The following is a 26367-nucleotide window of genomic DNA, read 5'->3' as shown; positions in this document are numbered from 1 at the left end:
TTCAAGAGAATTACGTGAGAAACCAATGGTTTTCCAACAGGATAATGCCAGAATCCATGTGAGCAGACGTACAAAAGAGTGTTTGGAGGAATGTCATGTTGATGTCCTTGACTGGCCAGCATGTTTTGGGGATCTCAACCCGTTAAAAATGTCTGGGGTAATCTTGCAAGACGTGTGTATGCCAAAAATCGCCAGTTGGAGACAGTTGGATATCTTAAAACGCAAATTCTAAACGACAATGACTAAATAACAAAGTTTCGAAAAGGACCTTTTATTAAATTTAGTGGTTTCAATGAGGAAGAGAATTTTTGAGTTAACTAAGACAAATGGAGGCCGGACTAAGTATTAACATTAGTTTTTCCATTAATCCGCAACGAATTCGGATTTTTTTTACAAAAATATGAATATGGGCTATAATTTTGATACAGAAAATGGTGCTGTTTTTCCTTGTTTTTTACTTCTTTTTAAGAAATCGTTATTAAATCGTGAATTTTAAGTGAAAAAGTTTTTTGCCATTCATAATTGAAATATTGAACTACTCATTTTTGAAGATTTTGAGGAAATATTCCATTTGGGAAAAATTTTCAGCCGATTCGTTTAAGTGGATTAAAAGTGGGCTATAATTATGATAAGCACTGTATATTTGTTCATCTCATAAAGAATTTTGAAATAAAATGAAATCCTTCGAAGTGTTTTATAAATTTGTAATATACATATATATTCAGAGGAATCAAAGCGAAATCGTTAACCGGAACCGCTTCTATTCACATATTGAATTATGTTAAACAGCAAAAGAAATTGCCAACTAAATTGTTGTCTTTGGCCATAAATGAAATGAAAATAACTTGAGCTTGCTTTTAGTTGATTTTTGTTGCTGTCGTGATTTAACTACAATTTTATGCTAAGTGCAAAAAGCTAAGTATATTTACTATATATAGATATATAGATTGGTACAGACTTACCGCATCGGTTTCACTCATTTTAATGTGTTTGCTTCGAGTTTTGGGGTTTTGATTGGGAGTTGTAATTTAAGCTTGGGCTGGAGCCGAAAACTTTTGCATTTAATCGATAAAATTACAATTGAGGAACCACAGAACTTTAAAAGAATATGTATTATATATATACTATATGTCCATATATGTATATGTATATGTTTATCTACATCCGATCTAGAGCTGAGACTTGTGGCTGCTGGCGCGTCGTGGCCTTCGCACGTGCAAAGTGGCAACTGAGTGAGTGGCAACAACTGCGCCAAGGCGCCACGCGGTTGCAAGACAACCAAGCAAGCCAACTGCTCCCCCTAACCACTTAAAAAAAAAAACAAGAATTCGAAAAAAACAAAATTAAGCCGCAAATTAGTTTGCCCCCAAAAATGATTTGTTTTCTGCTGCAGAAATTCCATGTCAACTGCCACACAGTGAGAGAGAGAGAGCGACAGTCGCTCATAGACAGACAGAGAGAGCATGAGTTGTGGCCCACTAAATTGATTATCAACAATTGTCGACCGGGGCTGACGGTTCGTATACTCGATGCCCGCAATGACTGCGCATTTGCCTGGCATAAATGAGGCGAGGCTAAAGTTTTGCGGCTTTCTAAAACCTTTTTCTTTTCAATTAGAATTTTCTCGCTTTTTCGCCAAGTGCATGAAGTGCAAATGCAAATGTGAATGCAACTGCAACTGAAATGTTAACAAACTTTGCAGCAAACTCAATTGATTTTTGTTGTCAAAGTTTTTCTCTTTCTTTATTGTTCTCGCACAATCGGGCAATGCAGTTGCGCGATTTTATCACTCAGCCAACACTGAGCGAAACATGTGAGCTGGTTCTCAAAAATTTTAAATCCTTATGAGTTGAGTTAAACTCGAACTTACAAATAAAAAGCCTTTGTCCAAAATTTGTGAAATTAGTTCTTCATACATTAATTTTGAAATTTGAAATTGACTATAATATGAAAATTTTACGCTGCTAGAAAAAAAATTATTAAACATAGATCATACGTCCCATTAACTTTACATTTGCATTTAGTTTTCTTAATTTTAATGGAAAACAAAAACTTTTAAGCCTTAAATTAAAAAAAGTAATTTGATTGAAATTAAATTATTGATTTAAATTGATTTACTTTTATAAATGAATTTCAAGTTTATTTATTTAAAAAATATATATTTGAATTAAAAATTTCAGTTGCTCTAAATTTTTTATTTTTTATTCTTTTTTTACTTATTTTGTATTTTATGAATACAAAAAATTTATTATTCTTACATTTTAAAATGATAAATTGTGGTAAATATTTTTTTAAAATAATTAGTTAAATTTGAAAAAGAATGTTCAGTTTTAGTTTATAATCAACTTTATTTTGATAAAATTTTCTGCTTAGCTTATAAAATTTGCTCATTTAATTTGAAAAATTGCCTAGTAAATTTTACTATTTTCTATTGAAATTCGAAATTAATTTTAATTATTTATTTCATTGCTTATTTAATTTAGGAAATTTGAAGATATAAATAAATAGATCTCTAGTGCCCTCTCTATTTGCCCACAATTTTCTCTCAGTGTAGCTGTACTATGGCCTAATGGGCACTTTACAACACGAACCCAATTGTTATCATTTGTTGCAGTTGCCCATAAAGAACAACAACAACAATAGCTGCAACAACAAACTGCAATTTTATCGATTTCCCAGCTTGGCCAAAGGGCATTAACTGAGCCGCGTTAAGGCTAATGCACTTTGCACTTTGCACCTTGCACCTTTGCACTTTGCGCGTTTTCACTTTGCAGTTCGTCTAAAAACTTTAGACGACTGCAAATACACTTACACACACTTCAGTTTGACATTTATGGCATAAATATTTGTGTCTCTTTTCTTTCTTCTTCGCTTTGTTCTTTTATTTACTTTAAATTTTGTTTTTCAGAGTTGATTCTTTTTGGCTAAAACGTCAACGCCGCGCTGCGTTCTGTTTGGCGCGAGTGTTGAAACTCGACTGCTTTTATTTGCTTTGAAAAACTTTCGAATTACAATACTTAGAATTTGTTTTGGTTATGCCTATGTATGTGTGTGTGTGTGTGTATGTGTGTGAAAACCTGAAATGTCCTTGCGCAGTTCGAGGCTCTCGCTTTGGCCGCGTCTTGGCACACACACCGCCTATACTCTATTCGGTTCGTCTATCCCATTGGCATAGAAATTTATTAGTGGGTCGCCCTAACCAAATGCAAATCCAACACGCCAACAATTGTAGTCCCAGTTAGCTACCCCCCTTTAGTTGCTGCCCAGTTCGTAGTTTTTATGCAAATCTCATTTGAGGCTTGATTAATTTTATGGGCACAAGGAGCGCATTAGACGCGCCTCTGTGCATTGCCCGCGCCAGTTCCTTGATTAACGGCGCTGTTCAGGCTTGACATATATCGAAATACGTGCATGTGCGAGGTGCGTTCGAATCCCATTGAGGGCTACAACTCATACGGGAAGTTTCTTGAACTCAAATAACATGTGAAAAGAAAATATGCTGATCAATGATGGGCAAAGTTGAACAACGATTCGAGCAGATTTACAAATAAGAGAAGAAAATGAGAAAACTGGGTGAAGAAAAATTTAGGAATCTATCGAGGCAGAGAAGGGCAATAAGAAAACTTATCGATAGAAAAATAAGAAAATATATAGAAAATAAATAAATAGAGTAGCAGAAGTAGAAAAATAAAACTACTTGATCTCAAAAGAGGAGAGAAGAAAAAGGAGAAAAAGTGAGTGGTCAATAAAATAATAAAGCTGGAAAGAGAGTATGAAATAATGAATGAAAATCATGAAAAGAAAATGAATAGAAGAAAATGAGATCTGAAAAAGTGATGAGAATAAATAGGTATGCCAAATATTGTAGAATCTCTCAATAGGAAAAGTGGTTAAAACAACTAGGATTTGAACAAATTGTAGACGCTCGAGAATTTATGATTTCCAGAAAGTGTAAGAAAAATTAGCTAATGATAGAACTGAGCGCACATATTTGTTGTTTTAAAATCAGTGGAGCAAGTTTAGCAGCAACCCTCGCTGGCACATAAATCGCAGCTGGACTGCGCTACAGGCACCGCCTGCCACGCACTGGCATTGCCATTCGGATTCGAACTCGATTGTGAGCAGACGATTTTAGTGGTCGTTGTCTATTATTCAGGTGTTGTTGTCATAGGTTCCTTGATTCGTTACTAATTGTTGTACATATTATATTTAGAAGCGAGCAGCACGCAAGGCTCTCCCGTTCACGGTCTCCTGCTCATGCTGTGCAGGGATCGGGGCCGGGCAGGGCATGGCAGGGCGAGGTTAGACGATGTTATTTGTGTCTGCTGCGGGGTTGTCTATTGCATGTTGCGTTAACTTTAATGTCTGTGCCTAGTTAGGCTTTGTTATCGTTATGTTTAGTAGCCCATCCGATTGTCAAGGTTATTATGTCTGCACCTTGTTCGCTCTTGCTCTTTTGCATTCATTATACGGAGCTTAAGGGCTGGACTTAGCAATTGCTGACTTAGCTAATGACAGAGGCTTAGTGGCTTCCGAATTTCATTTTCTTACGCAAATTGATGCACTGATAGAAATTTAGGTACCATACTAGTTTATTGAATTTTAATCAGTTCAATCTATGTCTTAACATAATATATATGTATATACATATATATACACGTATATATATATATATATATATATATATATATATATATATATATATATGTATATAATTTTTTTTTTTTACAATTTAATTATTATATTCACAAATATTATAAACATTTAGCATTTTCATTACTCTATGTGTTATTGATATATCTGCATAAAATTAGCAAAATATGTTTAATAAATACATACCACCTTGATGAAGCCATTTCATACACAAGTTAATTATCGAGTTTTCAATTACCTGTAAAGAAAATAAATTTTTCATTTCAGTTACATTGTCAATTATTTAAAAGCGCCGCACAGCGGCTTTGTTGCGTACTAAAACGAGGTACTGAATTTGCTCTTTGGGTTGGTGTCTAAATAAATGTGCTAAAAACTAAAAATGCTGTTAGGAAAGCTATGCGCTAAGGGGAAGTGCGCTATGCTGTAACTGTACACACACATACACACACGTGCACGCACACAAGAGAATCAGCCGCACAGATATACCGGGGGTGGCTCTGCCGATGCCGCTGCCGCCTCTATTGCTGCTGCTGCTGCTGCTGCTCGTTCTTCTGCTGCTGTTTTCTACTGTTAAAGCCGCCAGCAGAGTATTCGCTTCTCTTTCACACCTTCATTCTGTATTCGGCATTTGCTTTGTTTTTGTTTTCCTTTTGGTTTCTGTGTTTTCTTCTTTTTTGGGGTTGCGCTTCTGTCGGTATCTATCGGCATTTTTGTTGGCTTCCCTTGGCGGACATTAGTATATTAGTATCTCTATATAATATACACTGATATACCCTATATATGCATGTATTTATATTGTAAATATGTATACATATGTGGTATGTATGTTAATTTTCCTTTCACTAAGTTCATTGATTATTTTAGCTGTTTTATGACAAAGTTCATTTCATATTTTTGAGCAGATGCCGCCAAGTGCCACTTGAGGAATCTCCCAAGATGAGTTCCTCAATGACAGTTCTCTATACACGCGTGTGTATGTGTGCCTGTGTGTGTGTAAAAGCTTTGTGCCACTGCGCATGTATGCGTTAACAGCCCCTTAAAGGCTGCGGCGCAATAGATGAATCACATATGTCGTATCTGCCCAACAGGCAGTCCTGCCTAAAGCTAATCGCTTAAACATAAAATCTGGTACAGCTTGAAGATTATGAACTAGTTCAAAGAACAAAGAACTTGGAAATGACTTGAAACATGACGTGAAACAGAAATATAAGTTATGGTAATCTTTGTGAGTTCTTTTGAGCGAGTGTTAAACTGTGGGTAACCTTATAGCCTCGTGTATACTTAATTTTATAATTGTTCATTTAAAAATTTTTTTATTTATATTTTTGGTTAAAAATTATAGTTTTGTGTTTTTTTATTTCCACTAAATGTATCATTTGATACAGAATTATATTTAAAAGAGGTTAAAATGTGAAGATTTATATTTTTATTTTATTTACTTTATTTATTTATTTTTTTTTTATAAAATTTACATTTTTTTTTTAACTTTATTTATTTCCTTTTCAGTTTTGGTGTTTGTCTAACTTTTTTATTTATTTGATTTACTTACCCTAAGAACACAGTTAAAATTGATATAGATAATACGATAAGATATCTAGGGCCTTAACTGACTTTCTAGCAAATGTATGTAAATGAACAAAAACATATATTTAATTATTCAGCCCATATCTAGCTGACTCTATCTATAAAACTTGTACTTTTTTTTTTTTTAGATCTTTTAGTTTATATTTATTAATTTGCAGTTAATCCAAGCCTTGCTTGGCTGTATTTTTATATGTATGATTATTACTGAAAAGTTTTCCCAAAAAAATAAGAAAGTCAAGTAAATTAACTTTCATTTCTCATTCTCTTATCTACTTCAATAAAGTTCTTTCACTTTTCAAACAGCCCGCGATAAAGTGTCAAGGGTATTTCAAGTGCATCAACTTTAACTGTATTTATCTGTATATTCAGTTAGCTGTTAATTTATCAGCTACCGATATTTATAGCTTCCCCGACAATCGGACCTAAAAACATTTGTAGTTTTGACGCACTTCGATTATTGATTGCCACAAAATGTGGCAACTGCGTGGCACGCACGCAGCGCTGCCCCAAAAGGCGGCCAATCACAAATATGGCCAGGCCATAGCGAGAACAACAAATTATGCGACAACAGCGATGCCAAATGGGGCAACATTGGGTAACCAGACGATCCACCTAGAGGCGGCTCGAGACGACTCGAGACGTGGCAGCTAATCCAAGCTGTGCAACGATCTCTCTCCCAGCGGCTGTGGCGAAAGTGTTGCCCGTTGTTGGCCGTAATGTACCACATGAAATCTGTAAGCGTTTTGACCGAGTTTAATGAACTGGCCATGGGCCTGGGGTGGGCGGGCCTGGCTGGGGCTGTGCATACTGTTAAGGGTTGAGTTGGTTTGTCTGCTTAGGGGTGGCTGCTATTGCAATTTGCGTGCCAAGCGACACTTTGTTAGAGAGCAGAAAACAATTAAGGCAACACCCAAAAGAAGACTCACACACACACACACACAGCCCTTTGATGTCTTTATTAATCTGTGGCCAAAATTTTATTGATCAAACTTTTAAATGCCAAAAAAACCAACTTCAAAATACTTTAAATTAATTAATAAAGTGTGCAAACTATGCGGCATTTCCAATTAGCATTCACCTGGCACACACACACACACATGACAACTTAATAAATGTTGTTTTGTGCGCGCTTTTCATATTAATTTGTTGCTTCGCATCGAGTGCAGTCGGACAAGCCCTAGCCCCTCTCGTAAATAGATTTGTGGGGCGCCACTTTGCATGCAAATTATGTTAGCATTAAGGGTCATTCCACACACACACACCCACACATACACACACACATATATATATATATATATATATATATATATATATATATATAGACACATATACACACTTTTCGATTTGGCACAGTTTTCATGCTATTCTATTCTAGTTCTGCTTGTCACGTTGTAAAGATCAACAGAAGATGTGTTTCTACCGCAATGACTGACCCTTAAATACCCTGGATATTTGTTATTATGAGTAAACACTGAAATAACCGACTAGAGAATACCCTATTATGTATAAACATTACAAATAGCGACTGTCACATATGCTGGAATTATGATAGCGTGTTTGGACATTGGAATGACTGACTATCAGGTACCCTACATGTTTGTTATCGGATACCCTACCAATCGGATGCAAGTTAAATAGTTATATATAGATATCTCAATGATTTAGGAATAAAAAAATTAATTTTCTATCCAATTTCAAGACCAATTTGTGTCTTGAAGCTCTAAACGAATCAGTGAAATTTATTTTGATGCTTGTATTCCCTACACCCTCCGTATCAATAATTCAGTTACCACATTAGTTCCAGTTGAAATTTTGATTAGGCCATTATAATTGGATTGGACAAACACTTATGAAGAATTTAATAGAATGAGTATTCCAATATTTACAATAGTTGCAAATCGTAAAGCGAATATACAAAATGCACTTAATCATCATACTCGCCGTATGCGGAACATTATATGGAACGATTAAAGCAGAGGTAATGTCAAGGGTCTATTTATATACCAATAACATTTATCGATAACTATGTGAAATGCACTACATAAATACATGATGATTGCAGAGCGTAAAGGAGCTGCAGGCGAAATTGAATACGCTGGAGAAGGAGAATGCAAAACTGAAGACAGAGCAAGAGAAGCTCCAACATCAAGTAGACGAATATGACAAAAAGCGAAAAGAAATCGCAGATCTAGAAAAGCAGACTGACGTTTGTCAGCCTAGTAGCAGAACAAAAGCAGTGAATGCACAGAGTGACAATGCCACGATGAACAGCGTTGCTCTGCCCAAGTTCTTCAACAAAAACCGTAAAAAGTTTCGAACGCCAGAGGGTCGCCGACACTTGGTTAATTGCCTGATCAACCTATCCACTCCGTCCAGATATAGCTGTGTGCCGTACTTGCACTTTACGGGCGCCAAGACGATAACGATGCCCGGCGTAAAGCCAATTCACGTTAGGTGCGATAGCGCAACAGCTGGTTCCGGCTGGCTGATCATCCAGCGCCGAGTCCGTGGAACCGAAAACTTCTATAGGACTTGGGCGGAGTATCGAGATGGTTTCGGGAAGCTGAATGAGGACTCTTTTCTGGGACTGGAGAATATCTATAGACTAACCAACTATCAGAAATTCGAGCTGTTTGTGAAAGTCGTGAGCTTTAAAGGTAAAGTTAACTGGGCCCGTTACGGCGACTTCCTAATTGGTAACGAGGATGAGTCGTACGTGCTGAAGAGTGTTGGCGAGTTTTCGGGCACTGAAGATGTTCTATCGAGAAATGTGAACAGTAAGTTTTCCACCTACGACAGAGAGAGCAATCCCAACAATCTATCGCAAAAGTTTCACGGCGGCTATTGGTATATCGAAAATGGTTTGCAAAGCAGGTGAGTTCCTCAATATTGATTAATTATTATTATTATTGATTAATAAATAATTATTAATTATCTTACTTTTTGTCAATTAGCAATCCCAATGGCAAATACTTAAAGCACCCGAACCATTACTCGTATGGAATGCATTGGGCAACTGGAGAGAGCGAGAAATCCGTCAAAATGATGATTCGTCCAGTACTGGGATGAGACTCTCATTGCTTTGGCAAAGTGGTCAATAAAAACTCTTACAAAAATAATAAAATATTCAGTTAATCGACCGAGAATGCTTTATTGTGAATCAAATGAACTCAAGATTTGATTTAAGAATGATTTATATATCTTCTACTATTGGAAACAAAAACTATAGATATTTTACAGAAATAACCAAGCCTTTGCCGACTCAAAAGAAACATTTCTTCTTCTTGCTTGACTTTTGAGTACCCTATATAAAAAATATTTCAATGACAACTGTCAGAATATTGGATGGAACTTAAGATGAGAATATGTAAAATCGATTTGAAACTTGGAGCGAATGGTATTCAAAATATTCAACTGAAACGCAACGAGATCCTTAGAGCTTTCAATTTATTCTGAATGTGCGTAGGAAGCAAGAGTTTTCGGATTCATATCCAGGGTGTGGAAATTTATTTATTTTCTTTTATACTCGTTTTTTTACCTATAAAATTCGACTATCGTGAAGCTTTGGCATATGCTTCAGGAAGTCATGAGTTCGAGCATCCCCTAGAGAATTTCAAACAAGCGGTCATTTTTATATTTTAATAAATAAGTTCAATTTTTGTTTTCAAGTTTTTTAATTTTTAATATTTATTATACGCCTTAAGGCCTCAGACCGGACGTTATACTATTTTTGTTTGTCTTAAAATCTGTCCATAATTGGAACGAATTACGTTAAAAATAATGTAGCAAATAGTTTTACGCTTCATTACGAATCCGTCACAGCTACAGTTGAGCCTAGGCATATTAGTATCAAGAGCCCCAACATTTAGTTATTAAAGACACTTAAGGCGGTAATGCAAAATGAATAAAATCATATTCTGTGTGCTGCTCATGTCGTTTCTGGGATCTATCAACGCTGCTGGCGAAGCGGTAATAGCGGCAATAGTTATTAGGACTTGTGTTAATCTGATATATAATTTACATATAAATACAAGTTATAAGATCTGATACAAATCTGTATTCGTTGCAGCCCGCAGAGAAGGACGTGCAGTCGCTTTTGGATAAAGCGACAAAGCTTAATGATGAACTGAAGGCAAAAAATACTAAGCTCAAAGACATGGTAAAATCGATTCAAGAAATGGACGGGAGGATCAAAGCGTTAAAGGGGAAGATCGAAAATTGTAAACCAAATGGCGTTGAAAGAAAAGCAAATGTTCCAAAGGACCTGCGCTCCCCACTGTATAAAGCCTTGTTGGCACGAAATCCGAATTTGAAATTCGAAACAGTTCAAAAAGAGCTAATAACCTGTCTAAAAAAATAAACAGATAAACATAGAGCTCTGGTGATCTGTCAGCTAATGCTCAAAAGATATTCATATTGATTTGGCATTATTACTGGGTGGACTCTGGGAGCCTGCTTCTCCCTTCTTATTTCTCCCAATATATATGCGAACCTTTTATATCTGGATTCTACTGCTACTACATAAGTGTATATACACAAGTTCAGCTTGTCCATCTCGAACTGTGTTTGGAGTTGAAAAAAGTCTGAGCACAACCATAATTTTATAGGTTAGGACATTAATATCCACAACAGACAGATCGAGCTATACTCGTAACTATGAAAATGTGGAAGCAGTTATAGGACTTCCTCATGGACAGAAAAAAATACAGATAGAAAGAGCCAATCAGATACATATACAGATAGAGAGTGAATGCGTGAATGAGTATAATAAATAAGTCTCAAGCGATCTCTGTAGCCTAGGATATTTCCTAGTCGAGCACCATAAGTTTTAATTTTTCAATTTTACAGTTGTCACTTCTCTAGTTTAAACTGAATATATATCTCTTATAGAAGAGCTCTATAAGCTTATTTAGTTTCATGTCAAATCGGACAAATTGACTTTTCCATGAGTTTCAAATCGAAAGCTATTTTAAATTTGCTAAATTTGCAGAAGCGTAAATGAAGAATATATAAATCAATTAATTGTCAAGCAAATTAATCATAATCTCCATATATGGGCTACACGCATGTCTACCTAAAAAGTACACCAAAGCTTTTCATAGATTTTCGTGCTTCATTTGCTGTCAGTCGACAGGGCGAGGCAGCAGAAAGAGCAGAAGTAACAACAAGAAAACTCATATATGGCGCTAAGTGTCTAGAAATTAGATAGATTTTCGTGTTTTAATAGCGGATGCCACAGCAATTAGCAGAGACTTCTGAAAAACTGAGGGAATTCCGGCACTTATGCGGCATACTCTGTTAAGAATGTGCAGGAATAGTAGATTGGAGCTACAAGGGATGCAATTCTGGATATATAGTTATGTATGTGGGCATCAGATAGAAATCGACGCACGATTTCTAACCGGATAGCCTCCTTTGCTCAAAGAATGTAAGTAAGTAATGTAAGGAAAATGCAAGAGACACCAATTCTCGCACAGCTGGCTTGCAAAATTGTGTTAATTGAAGACAAATACTACGTAAGAAGTGTGTCTGACAGAATTGCAGTCAAAGTTATCTATTTATAAAGCAAAAGAGCGCACTCACGCTCTCTCTCTCTCTCTCTCTCTCTCTCTCTCTCTCTCTCTCTCTCTCTATGTCTTTTCACAAAGTGAGAAGCACATAGCGAGGACTCTGTCCGCACTTATCTACTGCGTGTGCAAATATAGATTGGTGCAAAGAGTTTCGCTAAGGTATGTGTATATCACCTGTTAGTAGAGTTCAAAATTAAATAAACATGAACTCAGGTGAAAGAAAAACTGAACAAATAAATGAATGTAGACAAAATGCAAAGACAAGGTCGCTTGTAGAATAGTATCTGAAATTGCAGAAAATCTCATTTGCCTCATGTTTGGAAATGTTTGACCTGTTTCGATTTCAAATTATGTTCACTATTATAATTATCGCAATGATTTATTTTAATAATATTCATGTTCGTTAGGAAACCTATAGGTCCATCGATCTTCTCTTTTCTAAAAGTAGATCAGATTTAGCTATAGCATTAGAAAAGAAATCAAAAAGGATAATTATCCTGGTTTATATACTATTAAGCTAATATTCATTTGACTGCTAAATATCTATATATATATATATATATATGGCATATCGCACGATATTATAATAATACCTGCTGTAAGGGTATATGTAATCATAGTATATTTGAATTATAGATTGTTATATAGTTCGGACAGAAGTAGGTGACGCTGACGTCGACGCGACGATGACTTCATGTGAATGACACAGCTGTGTAAATGAGAGAATGAGAGAACGCGGCAATGCGAGAATGAGCGATGGAGAGCAGGAGATAACTGATGGCAATCAGCAACAATATTTATTTATATTTTTAGTCGGTTTCTGTTGTCTATTTTTTGTTGTTGCTATTAGTTTATGTTATTTAGCTCTAAGATAAAAGCGCACAAAACAATAACAATTGTTGTTGTTGTTGTTGTTGTGGCTATTATTATTTAACCGATCCGGTTTGCCCTACCGTTGACTATTTGATTTAATCAGCGTCAGAGGTGACAGTGAGTGGAACAACACAACGAGTAAAAGTGGGAGTGAATAAGAGCGAGAGAGAGAAAGAGAGAGAGAGAGAGATAGAAGGATAGAGTGAGAGCCACACTTCAAGAATCTGAAAAGAGGAACACCAACAAGAATATGTTGTACTGTGATTCGAGGCAATAATTTGAATTTCACTCTTAAATGTCGATTTATAATATGTATATACACTATATATAATATAAATCTGATAAGGAAACCTGCAAAATCATGAATGAAAACAAATTCTCATTTGAATCCAAAAGGCAATTTCATTAACTTTTATTTTAAGTTTCGTTTTCGGTTGAACGTTTTGATCATATTCCTAGACAGATTTTTATTTAGTCAGCGATTAGGCCCAACGCATGTGTTTAGATGAATTACAAAGACATAAAGATACCATCAGCCAAACTAGCTTAATTGAAACGAGGTCATCTGCAGAGTACAGACCGCAAACAGCGAGAGCAGCAGCATCAGCAGCGGATGATGATGCGGTTGACAGCGACAGAGGCAGAGGCGGAGATAAGAGTAGGAACACGGGTGGGAGTATGGCCGGGTAGTTCGACGGAGCAACGATCAGGGGCAGAGCGAGAGGTAGAGGCTAAGACAGAGGCAAGGACAGAGGCTTAATCTCAGATCTTTCCCTTCAGGCCGAAGTTGGGACTGGCACTGGTAGAATCAGTGGATGAAGCGGGTGCTAGTCTGAAGGGCAGAGGTAAATGCAGAATCAACAGTAAATAGGAGAAGCTATAGAAACAGGGCCGGGATTAGGGGCCGGGACAGAAATTGCAGGCAACAGCGGCGCCGTTCGTGGTGCCGATAACTAAAGTTGGGGAGTGGGAAACGCAGCGACAAGGACAGGGGCATAGGCATGATTAGAGACGGTAGCTGGAGCAGAAGCGAACGGAGTAGCAAGCAATGCCTACACAACTTCTGTTACCGATAACAACAGATGTTAGATGCACAATGCATGCGAGGCACAATTAAAACGTAGCTGACAGGTCGTTGCGCCCATGCCACATTCGCCAGACAATGGTTGCCACATCCTGTGGCACATCCCGCCCGGCTGATGCCCGATGATAGCGGGCTTAACTGCTGAGTGCCCGCTCTTCAGACACGAACATTAAGCACAAACAACTCTTTTTCAAAGCCGCTCGACAACTGTGCAAACAGCTACAATGAAAATGTTGTACGAGTATTGCAAGAAGTGGAATGCACTAACTAATGTCTGACTTGATGGGCATAAATGTATGTATACTCGTAACTAAGCTCCAAATGTCATATGAGTAAATTCAGATTTCCATTGCTTTTTGATATCAGTGAAAGATCGATATATATTTATGTGTATATCGGCTTAGGTACATATATACTGAGCTCAACTTGTCTTAAAGAAAATTCAATTCTCAATATACTCATACTATACTCAATTCTCAATATACTCCATATACATATATATAAATCGATATCAGTTCATAACAAAAGTTTAAGCTTTAAACTTAAATTAACTTAAAGAAGTTTAAATTTTCAATGGATCTTTGCCTTTTTCTCTTTTTTAGTTAATACTCCATCGTGCTCGGCTCGGGACATATTCGAACGCTAAATTGGGGGACCCTTCGCTAGGGTATACAAATCTATTTGCACACTAGCTTAAGGCAGCCAGAAAATATGACGTGAGCTGGTGTTGGTGGTGCGCTCGTGGTGCATGTTTGGCCAACATAACCATCAGTGTGCCGGGGTGTGCCAAACACTTTGACTAATTGAGCGATAGATACATAGATACATATCGACGATTCTCTGCTACTGCTCTTAATTGATTTGCGGCGTGTTAACATCGCGTATGAGTAATGTGTGTCAGCTCACCTTTTTGCTCTTGACCAGCGCGTGCCGCGGAAGCCGGCTCCGGCTTCTGTTGCTGCTGCAGTAGCTGCTGCTGCTGTTGCTGTTGCTGTTGCTGTTGCTGTTGCTGCTGTGGCGCTTCCTGTTGCAGCAACACGGGCTGCACTGGGCGCGTTTCGGGAATCGTGGACACCGCAGCTTCCAGCACAGAGCTTTTCTCCATGACATCCGCCATATTGAAAATGCCTGTATGTTTATATATGTATGTGTTTATTTATATATGTATATATGTGTGTATGTATGTGTGTTGCACTTAGTACAGGATTCTTTTTTTTTTGACCCGCTGTGTGTACTCTTTTCTGTGTTAAATTTAATATTTTCTGCACCACTTTTCTTGCTTCACCTTTTCACACTTTGATTTCGCTTCGCTTTTGGAATGCTTTAGTTGCGTTCTTTTATTTTTCAAATAATAAAGTCGCAACAATATTTATTAGAATAACTAAATTTAACAATAATAATGCTGATATAATTTTGTTTCTTCTTTTTTCTTTTTATTTTTTTCACTTTGCTTTGGTTTTCTCCTCAATTTTCGGGTATTTTTTTTAGTTTTCTTAAATTTTGCCAATGCAATTTTTCTGAGAGCGTTTGGCGCTGCGCTTCGTATCTTTTGGGTTTGTTATCTCGTTTTCAACTGATTTTCAGTTCGGTTGAAATTCCTAATTAACGTCTGCTCGGGCAGAGGCGCAAGCTTTGCGAAAGCTTTATATTTAGTACGCGCGCAGGGGCAAAGCTGTGAAAGCTTTTCCTAACAATAGCACAAGCGCCATCTGTCGGCTTTATGCTTAAGTGTTTTTCACTTTTTCAACACGTACTTTTATTTGATGCAAAGTTTTAAAGTTGTTTATTTCATATTTAATTTCTTTATTTTTATTATTTTATCAAAAATAGTTCTGAGCTCAATTATTAAATTAATATCAAATATCAAAATTTTTATTTCAATAAATATTTAATATATGGATGAAATAGAGGGCATGTAAAAAATATTGCTTGAGATTAAGGGGAACTGCGTTTAAAATAATAAGCAAAAAAAAAAAAAAAAACAATTTAAATATTTGGGATTTAGTATTTAGTATATTGATATATTTACCACCTTATTTACAGCATACATTAAAGCATTAGCTCTATAGTAAATTAAAACTGAAATTTGGTTTCTAAAACAGTAACAAATTCAATAGCATTTTTGTTTTCATAAATTTTGACGCGGTTTCTTTTATTAGATAAAAAAAAAAAAAAAAAAAAAAAAAAATTAAACTTTTTTTTTTTTTGAAATTTTACTTATTTAGACATTTATTTAAGGATAAAAGGATTGTTGCATATATGCAACAGATAGGCTTGTGATGATAATTGAAGTATTTCATAGTGTTATGTAAGAAGTAAGACCAAATATTTTTCAAAGTTAGTTTAATAATATTATTAATTAATTATATAACACATTTAAGTAAAAAAGTGGAGTTATTTTAATGTAAATGAAATTTTTTGAAACAATTATTTCTTTTGTTAAAGCAGAGTGCTACGCCACATTTTTCGCACATTATCTTTGAAAAAAACAGTGCAGTTTGGATATTTGCATCTGTTTCTGTTGTCATTCCACGTTGGCCAATGCCCAACCTGATCTTGACGCACCATTTGATTTGGTACATGTTGAGTTGGATCTCTCTGCTTTTTTTTCTGCAATTCATTTTCAACAGAATAACTAACAGAATAAAAAAAACCCGGACTTGCCAACGTCTGCTCCTTATTTTATACCTTCCCATTATGCTATCTATGAGATCAACGCCACCCATATATCTATTATATTCTGCTATTGCAAATGGAGGGTCAATATGAATATAATCCTTTTGGACTTTATTGTCGGGCTGTGTCTTTGGGACTTATTCCAGCGTAATTGGATGCCAAAGTAACAATTTTGTTATCCACTGATGTACCTCGTGATTTTTTTTTTTAAGTTTATCTGGTCAATGGATTTATGGTTTGGAATTCGGTTATTTTTTATTGTTCCCAAAGCTAGAATTCCTCCTTCCGCCAGGTACTTCAAAAGGGGTAAGGAGTTGAAATAATTATCAAAGTATAATCGATAATTCCGATGCCTGGGCATATCTCTAGCCAATCTGACGACACAGTTTGATGCCGCACCCAAATCTGGCTCGTTGGGCCGTTCTTTATTTTCATCGCTATCCTCATCAGTATGAAAGTCAAGTTCATCCTCGCTATCTAAACTGTTGAAATAATTTTCAACCTGTGAAGGTGTTAAACCTTTTCTTGTCATATTTTCTGCGTAAGAAGTGCTATTTGTATATATGTAGTCTCAAAAAATACATACAACAGACCCAAGACAAGTTCTATGACACATAACAACATATAACCATATGTATAAACATATAATATAAACAGAAATACTCTATGTTGCATATATATAACAAAATAAATTCTGCACAATATAACTTCGAATAGTTGTTTGATGTATATCTGCAACATACCGATTTTTCGAATCTACACACAATACACAACAAGAAACATGAAAACTTGATAGCCCACGCATTTGAAACATATTTACCTTTGTTTTTCTTAAGTTTTTCGTAAAGAAATATCTATATTTTTAATAAAGTTTTGCAACACAATTTTATCAGCCCACACAACATTGGCTTCTCACAAAATGATGTACCACAACAGATGTACAACAAAAAGCCACATTCGATTTTTTCGATTTGCATTGCGAAAAAATAAATTTTAAAGGGTATGTTGCAGATATGCAACACGGCCATATAAAGGGTTAAGCTGAAGAGAGTCTTGCTCTATATTTTATATAGGTCTTCACGTCCTATTCCGAATTGGGTATAGATGGCTAAAGATCTACAAATGCACTGATTTTGTTAACTTGTTTATATGCACCTGTTTTAAAGCTGAATAACCGTAAAAAAACAAAAAAAAAAAAAAAGATAGATTATCAAACAACAAAATAAAATTGTCAACGAAACTTTTTTTCATTTTTTTTGTTTTTGTTTTTGTGTTTTTTTTTCTTTTCGTTTTGATACTTTTGTTTTATAATTTAAATTTTTTATTTTAAAAAAAATAATATTATCTTGAAGTTCAATTTTTGCAGTTGTAGTAGCAGAAGTAAATTTTAATTAAAATAATATACGAGAGAGAGATAGAGAGAGTTAGCGATGAATATAACATCTATGGAGAATGGCTGTTTGCTATAAATTTATTGTTGTTGTTGAATTGTTGTTGTTGTTATATTTATAGCTGATCTGGTCTGTCACACATTCTGGCGAGGAATGCTATAAGATGAGAAAGAGTTTTTTATTAGATGTGTATTATATTTATAGAGAGAGAGAGAGAGAGACAGAGAGAAAGACAGAGAGAGAGAAAGACAGTCGATCACAAAGAACAAGAAAACTTACTGTTTAGTCGAAGACGACGGGATCGCTCATCAAGCGCTGGATGAACTCTGCAGGGGCGGTTCATCGATGTCAACATACAGGTGGTGGTGCAGTGCAGTGGTGCAGTGGTGCAGTGGGTCACACAAAAGACACACACATTGACAGAGTGTGCGGGAGAGTGTGTTCAGAGTGCATTTCGTTAGAGTGTTTGAGTGATAGGACAACAAGTTGGTGTGTGTGTGCGAGTGTGGGTGTAGGTGTGTGGGCGTGTGTACATGTAAAAGATACAAATACATTATGTAGCACTGACACATAGACAAATGGAATAGATAACAATTTAGGCAAGTTCTACTTACGAGAGTATGGGATCATGCCCTCATCATCCTCGGGATCCATGCAGTCAGCGAACAGAGTCTCAACCTGCTCATCATCCAGGGACTCACCTGATAGAAAGAAGTAACAAGTTAGCCTCAATAATAGCTATTAACTACATTAGATCCCATTTACCAAGAGCCAGCAGGGCGTGCTGCAACTCAGCGAGCAGCATGGTGCCATTCTCCTCCTTGTCGTACAGTTTCAAGCACTCAATGAAATCCTCATAACAGCCCTGCTCCTTCTCCTTCTTCACTTGCGAGTAGATGGGCAGGAATTCCTCCAATTTGATCTTCTTCTCGTTGCGCTTCTTGGTGCCGCCCATTTTCTCGATCAAAGCGAGGGTGGGGTTCAAGTTCAGAGCGCGCAGAGCATCGCCTAGATCGACGGCATCGATGCCCTCACCGGGGGAGCCCATAACTTCGAAAACGAATTCGACATCTGTGCGAAAGGAAGTTTGAATAGGAGCATGATTAATGCTATTTGTACCAAATTATAGTACATCGATAACAAATTTATTGATTTGTTTTTAATTCAATTTAAAACATTTGATTTATTTATTTATGATATCATTTGATTGAGGTCAAATTCAATAACCCTGAAACTAAGGCTACGCACATTTTTGGTCATCATTCACACTACACAGAATGTGTGTGTGTGTGTGTGTGTGTGTGCGTGTGTGTATGTGGGCGCATTGCCAAAACACATACTTCATATACATATACGTATACGTAATTCGACACTCGAATACCTCAGCATGTACTATACACACACGCACACATGTACAATGCATATATAATATATATATACATACATGAATTTGTATATGTATGTATCTGCTCTTTGGCAGTGCGTTTCAACAAAAATAAATTTGTTGAAATAACTTGGCCAAAATTAGATCGTGCGCTCTTCTCATAGATATATATATATATATATATATATATATATATATATATATATATATAAATATATATATATATATACATATTTACACAAAATTTTCCATTATTTTTCCTTAGTATTTCTTGAGATTTTCTGGGTTTAAGTATGCATTGTTATAGCATTCACAGTCTTTTCAAAGAACTTTTACTGCCACTTCATAACTATATACATATAGCTATCCATATGCGTATATCCATATATATATATATTTTTTTCTTTTCCCAATGATTACGAAACATATTTTTGCTGAATATCCATCGCAGATCCATGTGCTTTTAATTTATATATGTATTCGTACATGTACATGTATATACGACGCTATTCATGTATAACACACGCACACATTATGTAATCACTTTTTGAAGATAAAATCACATTCGAAAATCTTTAGATTGATCGATTTTATATAGATGATGTCTATATCATATTATCTAGTTTAATTTCTAGCTTCAAATTTCATATTTTTCATATATTTTATGTTTTTTTTTTATGATATCTTCTTTGAGGTTAGAATTGTAATCCTTCGTTGTTTGGTTTTTTCTTCAACTTACTTTCAACTTCACGCTTTGGAACATCAGCCTGTGTATTTGAAGAGTAGAAAAAGAATTTTAGTTTGTATATTATTTCAATACATTTTTATTCACACAGGGTTTTCAAATTTTTTGTATTTTTTTCTTTTTATTTCTATTTAAATTTTCTATTATTTTTCAATTGGTTGATTTCACTCACCATTTTGTCTATTGAATGCGAAAAGCAACTGTATCGCGGATGAGCTCGGTCTCGACTGAACGCTATTCGTCAGTGGCCGCACGGCAAGATAATGTGCTAAGGTGATGCTGACCAGCTCACACACACACACACATACATGTAGATCTAGAAACATATGCAAAAGAATTTACTTTCATCTGGGCAACATTTTCCAATATACTCTCTCTCCCTCTCTATCTGTCAGTCAGTTCTCTCTCTCTCCCTCTCTGCGTGTATGCTCTCTGCTACTTATTTCTATTTTTAAGATATATGTATCTATATATGTGAGACTTTTCCGATATATGTGCCTGCAAAATAATAATCAGTTGTGGCATCGTGTTGAATATCATTTGATGTTAACGATAATATCTTAGGCGTATATTGTGTTTAGCCAGAGATAATATATGTATGTCGCATATATGTATATATGTATATAAATATATATATTTATATAGTTTTTTAGATATTTAGTATCTGTCGACCCTGATCGTCTGTATGGCAAGCGAAAATCGCAATTTATTGAATTTTCTCTCTATCATTGAACATGTTCTTTTGGCTCTATTGTAGTTTCTATATATACATGTTATATGCCTTAAAAACACCTGAATAGCTTTAAAAACATGTAATTTGTTTCAAATCTTTCTCGGCTGTTATCCATCTCGCTCGCACAATATCTCTAGCTCTCATCTACATAGAAGGCGTATTACTGGGAGTCCCATACAATTGTGTTTCTCTCTCTCTCTCTCGCACAGCGAAATATTTGTTTTTCTCTCGGTTCATTTTGTATGCGCGCTATTTATAAAAACTATGACACAGATACACCAAATTGTATTCAGAGCATTCATCTACAACGCATATCCGAACTATATTCCTATATACACACACGAGTATTTGTTTATATACATATCTATAAACATATGCATACATATATAATTTTAAGGAAGTTTGTATTTAATAGACTTGTATGCTGATTGAGCAATCAACCCAGGAATTTGGCATCTAATTGGCAGCGTTGTCCTTGGTGGTTGCTGCGCTGACCTCGTTTTGGGCTCAACAGCTGTTCAAGCCAAGGCTTTTGCTGCGCAGCCTCAGAGTGGGCAACAACCTGTTGCCGCATGTGGCATAGAGGCCAGGCTTTTATCATATGTACGTGTTGCTCTTCGGCAGCTTGTGCGGACGACGGGGCTTATTATAAATGATGCTCTCAGCCGAGCCAACATCTGTTCAGTGCTCGGATGCTCGGCTTATGAATATGGACCAATTGTGCGCAGTGGCAATTGCGCAGCTCATTGATAAAAATCTGTTGCAGATTGTTGCAGACGATAACGAATACACGAAGTCAAAGAGTTTTTAATCAATCTTAATCTCAAGGAAGCTCTGCAATTAGTGGCTAGCATCACATGAACTAGCATATGATACTCAATATATATTTGATAATATATATAACATGATAGTATAGTATATATATTATTTGATAGATATTATAAACGAGTAATACTATATTCTAGACCAGCGTATATTGGCTTAATTCATTTCATCAGGTAGTTGAACCTGATATGTATTCATATAAAGTTAGACATGATGGGTAGTGTGTCATAGCCTCTTCTAAAGAAATATATAGATAAGAGCGTAAAATTTCTCATTTCACAGTTGCAGATATAAAAGAGCATAGCGCATATAAACAAATAAATATTTGTTTGACACATTCCATAATATATACTCAGCTGTTGGTTAAGATTATTGTTAGATCGAACTGAGATTAACTCATTTCCTTTACATTGCATAGCTTCCAGGATCTTCCTGAACAGAATTAATAGAAACACTTCGACTTCCAATTGCACTTTTTATTTCGTTTTATGTTTCAATTCAATATGACTGAAGACATTGTTTTACTATTTATAAATACAACGGTCGAATCATCATTTTTGTTGCTTTATTATCATATATACCATCCCAGTGAATTCCGTCCTTTGCCTTTCCTATAGCGTAATATTTGCCATTAAGGTTGCTAGAAATAGACGAATCATTTAATATATGGCAATCCTGTAAGGGTATTGAGGAGTTACCTAGTACACACTGAAGAATCGACATACCAATAGCCACCATGATATAATTTAGATAAATTTTGAGGGCTATTTTCTCGGTCATAAGTCGAAAAATCCTTGCCCACATGAACGAACAGTTTATCTACGACACCCTCAAATTTGCCAAGACTTTTAAGATTGTACTTTTCAGACTCGGAGCCTATAATGAAGTTATCGTATCGAGCCCAGTAAATCTCGTAGATACCATCTGTCTGCACCAGGACTAACAGCTCGTGTCGCTGGTAGTTGGTTAGACGATGAATAACCTCCAGTCCGAGGAAGAACTCTCCGTTCCGATTCCCAAAGCCATCTCGATATTCAGCCCAACTCCTATAAAAATCTTCGGAGCCGTCGAATCGATTCTGGATAACAAGCCAGCCGGGTCCTGTTACCTGAGAATCGCATAAAACGTTAAACGATATTACACTGCGAATAGTAAGTGGTCATACATAATCTGGGATCGGTGGGGGTACATCTGGTTTCACGCAGTCTACTATTATAATCGGCCGCCATGGTTTATTAAAGCACTGTTGGTAATATTTTTCTTTAAGCCCATTGGAGACCAACGACTGTAAATTCTTTACTCTGGCCTGAAGGTCCGACAGTTCACTCTGAAGCGTCCATTGAATTCCAGTTTGATTGGATATTATTATCTGTTGACAAAGTTGTTCCTGCAGATTCCCGATCGATACGTCAAGTGCCTGTATTTCTGGGTACCCATTCGATTGATCATTCCAGACCAATTGCAGTTGCTTATCTTGTTTCTCCAGCATTACCTTGGTTTGTTGCAGCGCTTTCCAGCGATTTTGCATATGCGAGAGACTCTAGACCGCCAATGGAATAATATAATTTTTATATAACTATGATAGGCTCACACACAGCCTACCTCGCACTGAGCCCTGATGGCTGTCCATGATGTTGCCAAAATGGCAAACATTAGCAAAATTTTCATTTTTCAATGCGCCTAGAGAAACCTTCGTCTTTAAAGCTGAAATCGAACTGAAACAAAGCCCTTTTCCTATGCTATAAGATAACTCTAATGAAGTTAAATAGCAATGTCAAAGTCGAACTGGAACCGTATTGATTAGTTACAAAACTTCAGATTAGTTTTAGAAATTGTAAGCTTGTTATACCCTGATCCCATTGAAAATAGGAAATCAGGGAATAATGGATTTGTTAAAATGTATGTAACAGGCAGAAGGAGGCGTGACAGACCCCACAAAGTATATATATTCTTCAACAGGCGACGAGCTGAGTCGATTTTTCCCTGTTCGTCTGTCCGTATGTTTGAACGCGTCGGTTTCAGAAGATAAAAGAGCAAGAGACTTCCAATTTTTTTAAATGTCCGTATATACAGCGCGGATATCGAGTTTATCACAAAAAATCGATAACTCATCTTGTTTTTTTATCGATAAAATCCTTATCGAAAACCATTTATAAAATTATATCTCCTACACCTTTAACGCTAGAGTCTCCAAATTTTAAATGTATACTTATATGCATTTTATACAATTTTGGGTTTTCTTAAAATTTACCATATATTAAAACACCTCGAAAACGTCAAAAAGGAAACCTTTTTATTTCGATCTATGTTTCGATCAATATTTATGGACGCAATCGAATCATCATTCTTGTTGCCTTACTAGAGGCCTTTGAGATCCAGTACATGCCTTCATTAGAATCTACTACAGTGTGGAAATATCTGCCATTAAGGTTACTGGAAATACACAAATTAATTAAAGTATGGCAATGTTGAAAGGCTATTAATGATTTACCTTCCAAACGCATCCTCATGGAAATACCAATATCCGCCATGATGCATTGCAGATAATTTTTTAGGACTATTTTCTTTGTCGAAAGTCGAAAAATCTTTGCCCACATGTTGAGACAGCCTATCATGGGCACCTCTGTAACAGCCCACGCTTTTTAGCCTGTATCTTTCAGACTCAGAACCTATAACGAAGTTATCGTATATAGCCCAGGAAATTTCATTTCCAAAGCCCTGCACATAGACAAACAACTCGTATCGATGGTCCTTGGTCCGGCGATAGATATATTCCAGTCCTAGGAAGAATTCTCCCGCCTGACTCCCAAATCCATTTCGATAATCTGCCCAACTCCTATAAAAATTTTCGGAACCTTTGTATCGATTTTGGACGATAATCCACCCGGGTTTTGCTGCCTAAGAGTCGTATAAAACGTTAGACGGACTTACCACGGGCAGAGTAAGTGTTCTTACATAATCAAAAACGTTCATTGGAGTCGGACACCATGGTTTATTATTTGGTATTGACAGCTGATTAAAGCACTGTTGGTAATATTTTTCTTGAAGGCCATTGGAAACCAGCGACTGTAAGTTCTCTACTCTGGCCTGAAGGTCTGACAGTTCACTCTGAAGCGTCCATTGAATTTCAGTTTGATCATATTCAAATATCTGTTGACAAAGTTGCTCCTGCAGATTCCCGGTCGATTCGGTAAGTGCCTGTATTTCTGGGTACCCATTTGATTGGTCATTACAGACCAATTGCAGTTGCTTATCTTCTTTCTCCAGCACTATCGTGATTTCTTGCAGCGCTTGACAGCAATTTTGCATATCCGAGAGCCTCTAGATTGCAAATGGAATATAATATAACATCTTATATTCGATGTAGCTCAGATAGGCCCACACTCTACTTACCACGCACTGAACCTTGATGACTGTGAACGATGATGTCAAAAGGGCAAAAAAGATCAGAAGCCGCATTTTACAATACACTCGTTATCAAAGTTGAAAATGATCTGAAATTGAATAATTTGCTATGCATTAAGTTAACTCTATGCGAATTAAATTGAAATGTCAAAGTGGAACTGGAACCCATTGATTAGTACACGTCACGTATACGTCAGAAGTAGAGGTGTGGAGATTCGTTGTAGATATACATATATTATTATAATAATTAAATTTGTCAAATTATATCCCTAATTACTTGGAGTATATTTTTTGAAGAAAATTATATCAAATTTACACAAATAATATTAAAATTGCTATGTTTACAGCCTGTGGTAAACTGTATACGATGGAAAGCTTCAGGAACTAAACTCAGTATAAAGGCATAAACTAATATATGTATTGGGATTTATGCATCTATGAAAAAATTGTATGCATTATAATTAAAAACAGTTGAGAAAGGATTTGTATATATGTAGCATATAAACATTTAGCCTTATCAAACAAACTCGATCTGCGCGTGATATAAATGGACCTAAGAAACAAAATCGAATCTCTAGCTCCTATATCTTCAGAGATTGACGCGTTTAGGCATGAGTTTAAGACTCAGTTTATATATTTTATGAGGTCTGCCACGCTTCATTCTGCTTTCCCATTTTCAATGGATTCAGGGTATAAGAAATTTAAAACAATAATTATAAACTATCAACTACAGCTGAGAGAGTAAAAACGAATTTGTTAAGTTTTTGCTAAGTCTTGAAATTCAACAACATTATAGACTATATTATGGGCCAAAAAATATTTTAAAAATCTATTACTTAAGTTCACTATAAGCCTATGTACAATGTTGTATTTATGTTTATAAATTTTTATTTATAAACAACAATATGAACTGTTCGTAACAATTAATAAGAGAAAGGCTGATATCAATCCATTTAATGGCTATCTGTAGTTTTTTATGGCCAACACTTATGGCTGGCGTTTTGTTATTTAAGAGGACTTCACCCTTAAAACAACATTAGCAACAACAATAGCCACAACAGTAACAATAACAATAGCCTTAATGATAAGCAGACAGAGACAAACAGAAAAACGCTGCTGACAGCCGCACATGCTGCGTATACGCAATTTTCAACCCTCACACAAGGAGACGGCGACTGGTTGTTATCTATAAGTATAAGTGCGCCAAATAAAACAGGGTGAGGCAGACAGACAGAGTCGAAAACAGAGACAAAGCTGAAGCCGAAGCTGAAAGCACCCTGTACAGCTCTTTGTGTGTTGGATAGCTAGCATTGATGAGTAGGAGAAGTGTATAGAGTGTTGACAGAGAATGTCAGAGGCTACGGCTATAGAGCTCAGAGACATAAGTCTAAGCTGAAACTGAAACTGAGTCTACAAGGTAAGCACAGCGTATATTTGCCTGAAA

The 26367-nt window shown here is 36.0% G+C and overlaps 5 protein-coding genes across 8 annotated transcripts in view; 1 reads left to right on the top strand and 4 right to left on the bottom strand.

Annotated features, from left to right (window-relative positions):
• The window catches only part of LOC6575351 (microtubule-associated protein tau), a 28714-nt gene extending 13367 nt beyond the window's left edge, over positions 1 to 15347 (bottom strand). The window contains exons 1-2 of one of the 2 annotated variants that reach the window (XM_044008100.1): positions 15050 to 15347; positions 14671 to 14892 (exon numbers count right to left, since the gene is read on the bottom strand). In XM_044008100.1, coding sequence (XP_043864035.1) covers positions 14671 to 14881 — 211 coding nt within the window. In that variant the 5' untranslated portion in view covers positions 14882 to 14892; positions 15050 to 15347. Of the gene's footprint in view, positions 1 to 14670 lie in introns of both variants that reach the window. The other variant, XM_044008099.1, reaches the window with a different exon arrangement.
• On the top strand, positions 8106 to 10647 carry LOC6575350 (ficolin-1). Its single transcript, XM_002001326.4, has 4 exons — positions 8106 to 8215; positions 8300 to 9111; positions 9192 to 10206; positions 10307 to 10647. Exons 1-3 carry the CDS (start codon positions 8156 to 8158, stop codon positions 9304 to 9306), a joined length of 987 nt encoding a protein of 328 aa, XP_002001362.1. The 5' UTR covers positions 8106 to 8155; the 3' UTR covers positions 9307 to 10206; positions 10307 to 10647.
• Positions 15348 to 17770: 2423 nt separating the features above from the next.
• On the bottom strand, positions 17771 to 20222 carry LOC6575348 (myosin light chain alkali). 2 transcript variants are annotated; one of them, XM_002001324.4, is made up of 6 exons: positions 20133 to 20222; positions 19955 to 19982; positions 18597 to 18902; positions 18446 to 18532; positions 18111 to 18157; positions 17771 to 17987 (listed from the first exon to the last, which is right to left on the bottom strand). In XM_002001324.4, exons 1-5 carry the CDS (start codon positions 20133 to 20135, stop codon positions 18114 to 18116), a joined length of 468 nt encoding a protein of 155 aa, XP_002001360.2. In that variant the 5' UTR covers positions 20136 to 20222; the 3' UTR covers positions 17771 to 17987; positions 18111 to 18113. The 2 variants fall into 2 exon arrangements, with proteins under 2 accessions (XP_002001360.2, XP_015023423.1); XM_015167937.3 differs by lacking the exon at positions 18111 to 18157.
• A 1757-nt stretch (positions 20223 to 21979) lies between these two features.
• On the bottom strand, positions 21980 to 23254 carry LOC26527733 (angiopoietin-related protein 1). 2 transcript variants are annotated; one of them, XM_015167936.3, is made up of 5 exons: positions 23121 to 23254; positions 22819 to 23058; positions 22684 to 22761; positions 22217 to 22626; positions 21980 to 22158 (listed from the first exon to the last, which is right to left on the bottom strand). In XM_015167936.3, exons 1-5 carry the CDS (start codon positions 23184 to 23186, stop codon positions 22047 to 22049), a joined length of 906 nt encoding a protein of 301 aa, XP_015023422.1. In that variant the 5' UTR covers positions 23187 to 23254; the 3' UTR covers positions 21980 to 22046. The 2 variants fall into 2 exon arrangements, with proteins under 2 accessions (XP_015023422.1, XP_015023421.1); XM_015167935.3 differs by having other exon boundaries at positions 22684 to 23058; positions 23121 to 23253.
• Positions 23255 to 23790: 536 nt separating this feature from the next.
• Positions 23791 to 24998, bottom strand: LOC26527484 (angiopoietin-2). The gene is made up of 4 exons (XM_015167934.3): positions 24912 to 24998; positions 24474 to 24839; positions 24010 to 24416; positions 23791 to 23951 (listed from the first exon to the last, which is right to left on the bottom strand). Exons 1-4 carry the CDS (start codon positions 24975 to 24977, stop codon positions 23840 to 23842), a joined length of 951 nt encoding a protein of 316 aa, XP_015023420.1. The 5' UTR covers positions 24978 to 24998; the 3' UTR covers positions 23791 to 23839.
• Between the last annotated feature and the right edge of the window lie 1369 nt (positions 24999 to 26367).

The sequence above is a fragment of the Drosophila mojavensis genome, unplaced genomic scaffold, assembly GCF_018153725.1.
Source record: "Drosophila mojavensis isolate 15081-1352.22 unplaced genomic scaffold, ASM1815372v1 contig_231, whole genome shotgun sequence".
Taxonomy (NCBI): Eukaryota; Metazoa; Arthropoda; class Insecta; order Diptera; family Drosophilidae; genus Drosophila; species Drosophila mojavensis.
Note: the sequence above shows the minus strand (reverse complement) of the source record. Positions and strands in the feature narration are given on the sequence as shown.

Bases quoted from the DNA above. Each gene is read 5' to 3' on its own strand.
- LOC6575350 (XM_002001326.4), top strand. From the start codon at position 8,156: ATGCACTTAATCATCATACTCGCCGTATGCGGAACATTATATGGAACG. The intron at 8,216-8,299 runs GTAATGTCAAGG...TGATGATTGCAG, and splicing joins ATGGAACGATTAAAGCAGAG to AGCGTAAAGGAGCTGCAGGC. The intron at 9,112-9,191 runs GTGAGTTCCTCA...TTTGTCAATTAG, and splicing joins GAAAATGGTTTGCAAAGCAG to CAATCCCAATGGCAAATACT.
- LOC6575348 (XM_002001324.4), bottom strand. The intron at 18,903-19,954 runs GTAAGTTGAAGA...CCTTTCGCACAG, and splicing joins TCCAAAGCGTGAAGTTGAAA to ATGTCGAATTCGTTTTCGAA. The intron at 18,533-18,596 runs GTAAATGGGATC...TCTTTCTATCAG, and splicing joins GCACGCCCTGCTGGCTCTTG to GTGAGTCCCTGGATGATGAG.
- LOC26527733 (XM_015167935.3), bottom strand. From the start codon at position 23,186: ATGAAAATTTTGCTAATGTTTGCCATTTTGGCAACATCATGGACAGCC. The intron at 23,059-23,120 runs GTAGGCTGTGTG...TTGGCGGTCTAG, and splicing joins CCATCAGGGCTCAGTGCGAG to AGTCTCTCGCATATGCAAAA. The intron at 22,159-22,216 runs GTAACTCCTCAA...GTCTATTTCTAG, and splicing joins GATTCTTCAGTGTGTACTAG to CAACCTTAATGGCAAATATT.
- LOC26527484 (XM_015167934.3), bottom strand. From the start codon at position 24,977: ATGCGGCTTCTGATCTTTTTTGCCCTTTTGACATCATCGTTCACAGTC. The intron at 24,417-24,473 runs GTAAGAACACTT...TACGACTCTTAG, and splicing joins CAATGAACGTTTTTGATTAT to GCAGCAAAACCCGGGTGGAT. The intron at 23,952-24,009 runs GTAAATCATTAA...GTGTATTTCCAG, and splicing joins CATGAGGATGCGTTTGGAAG to TAACCTTAATGGCAGATATT.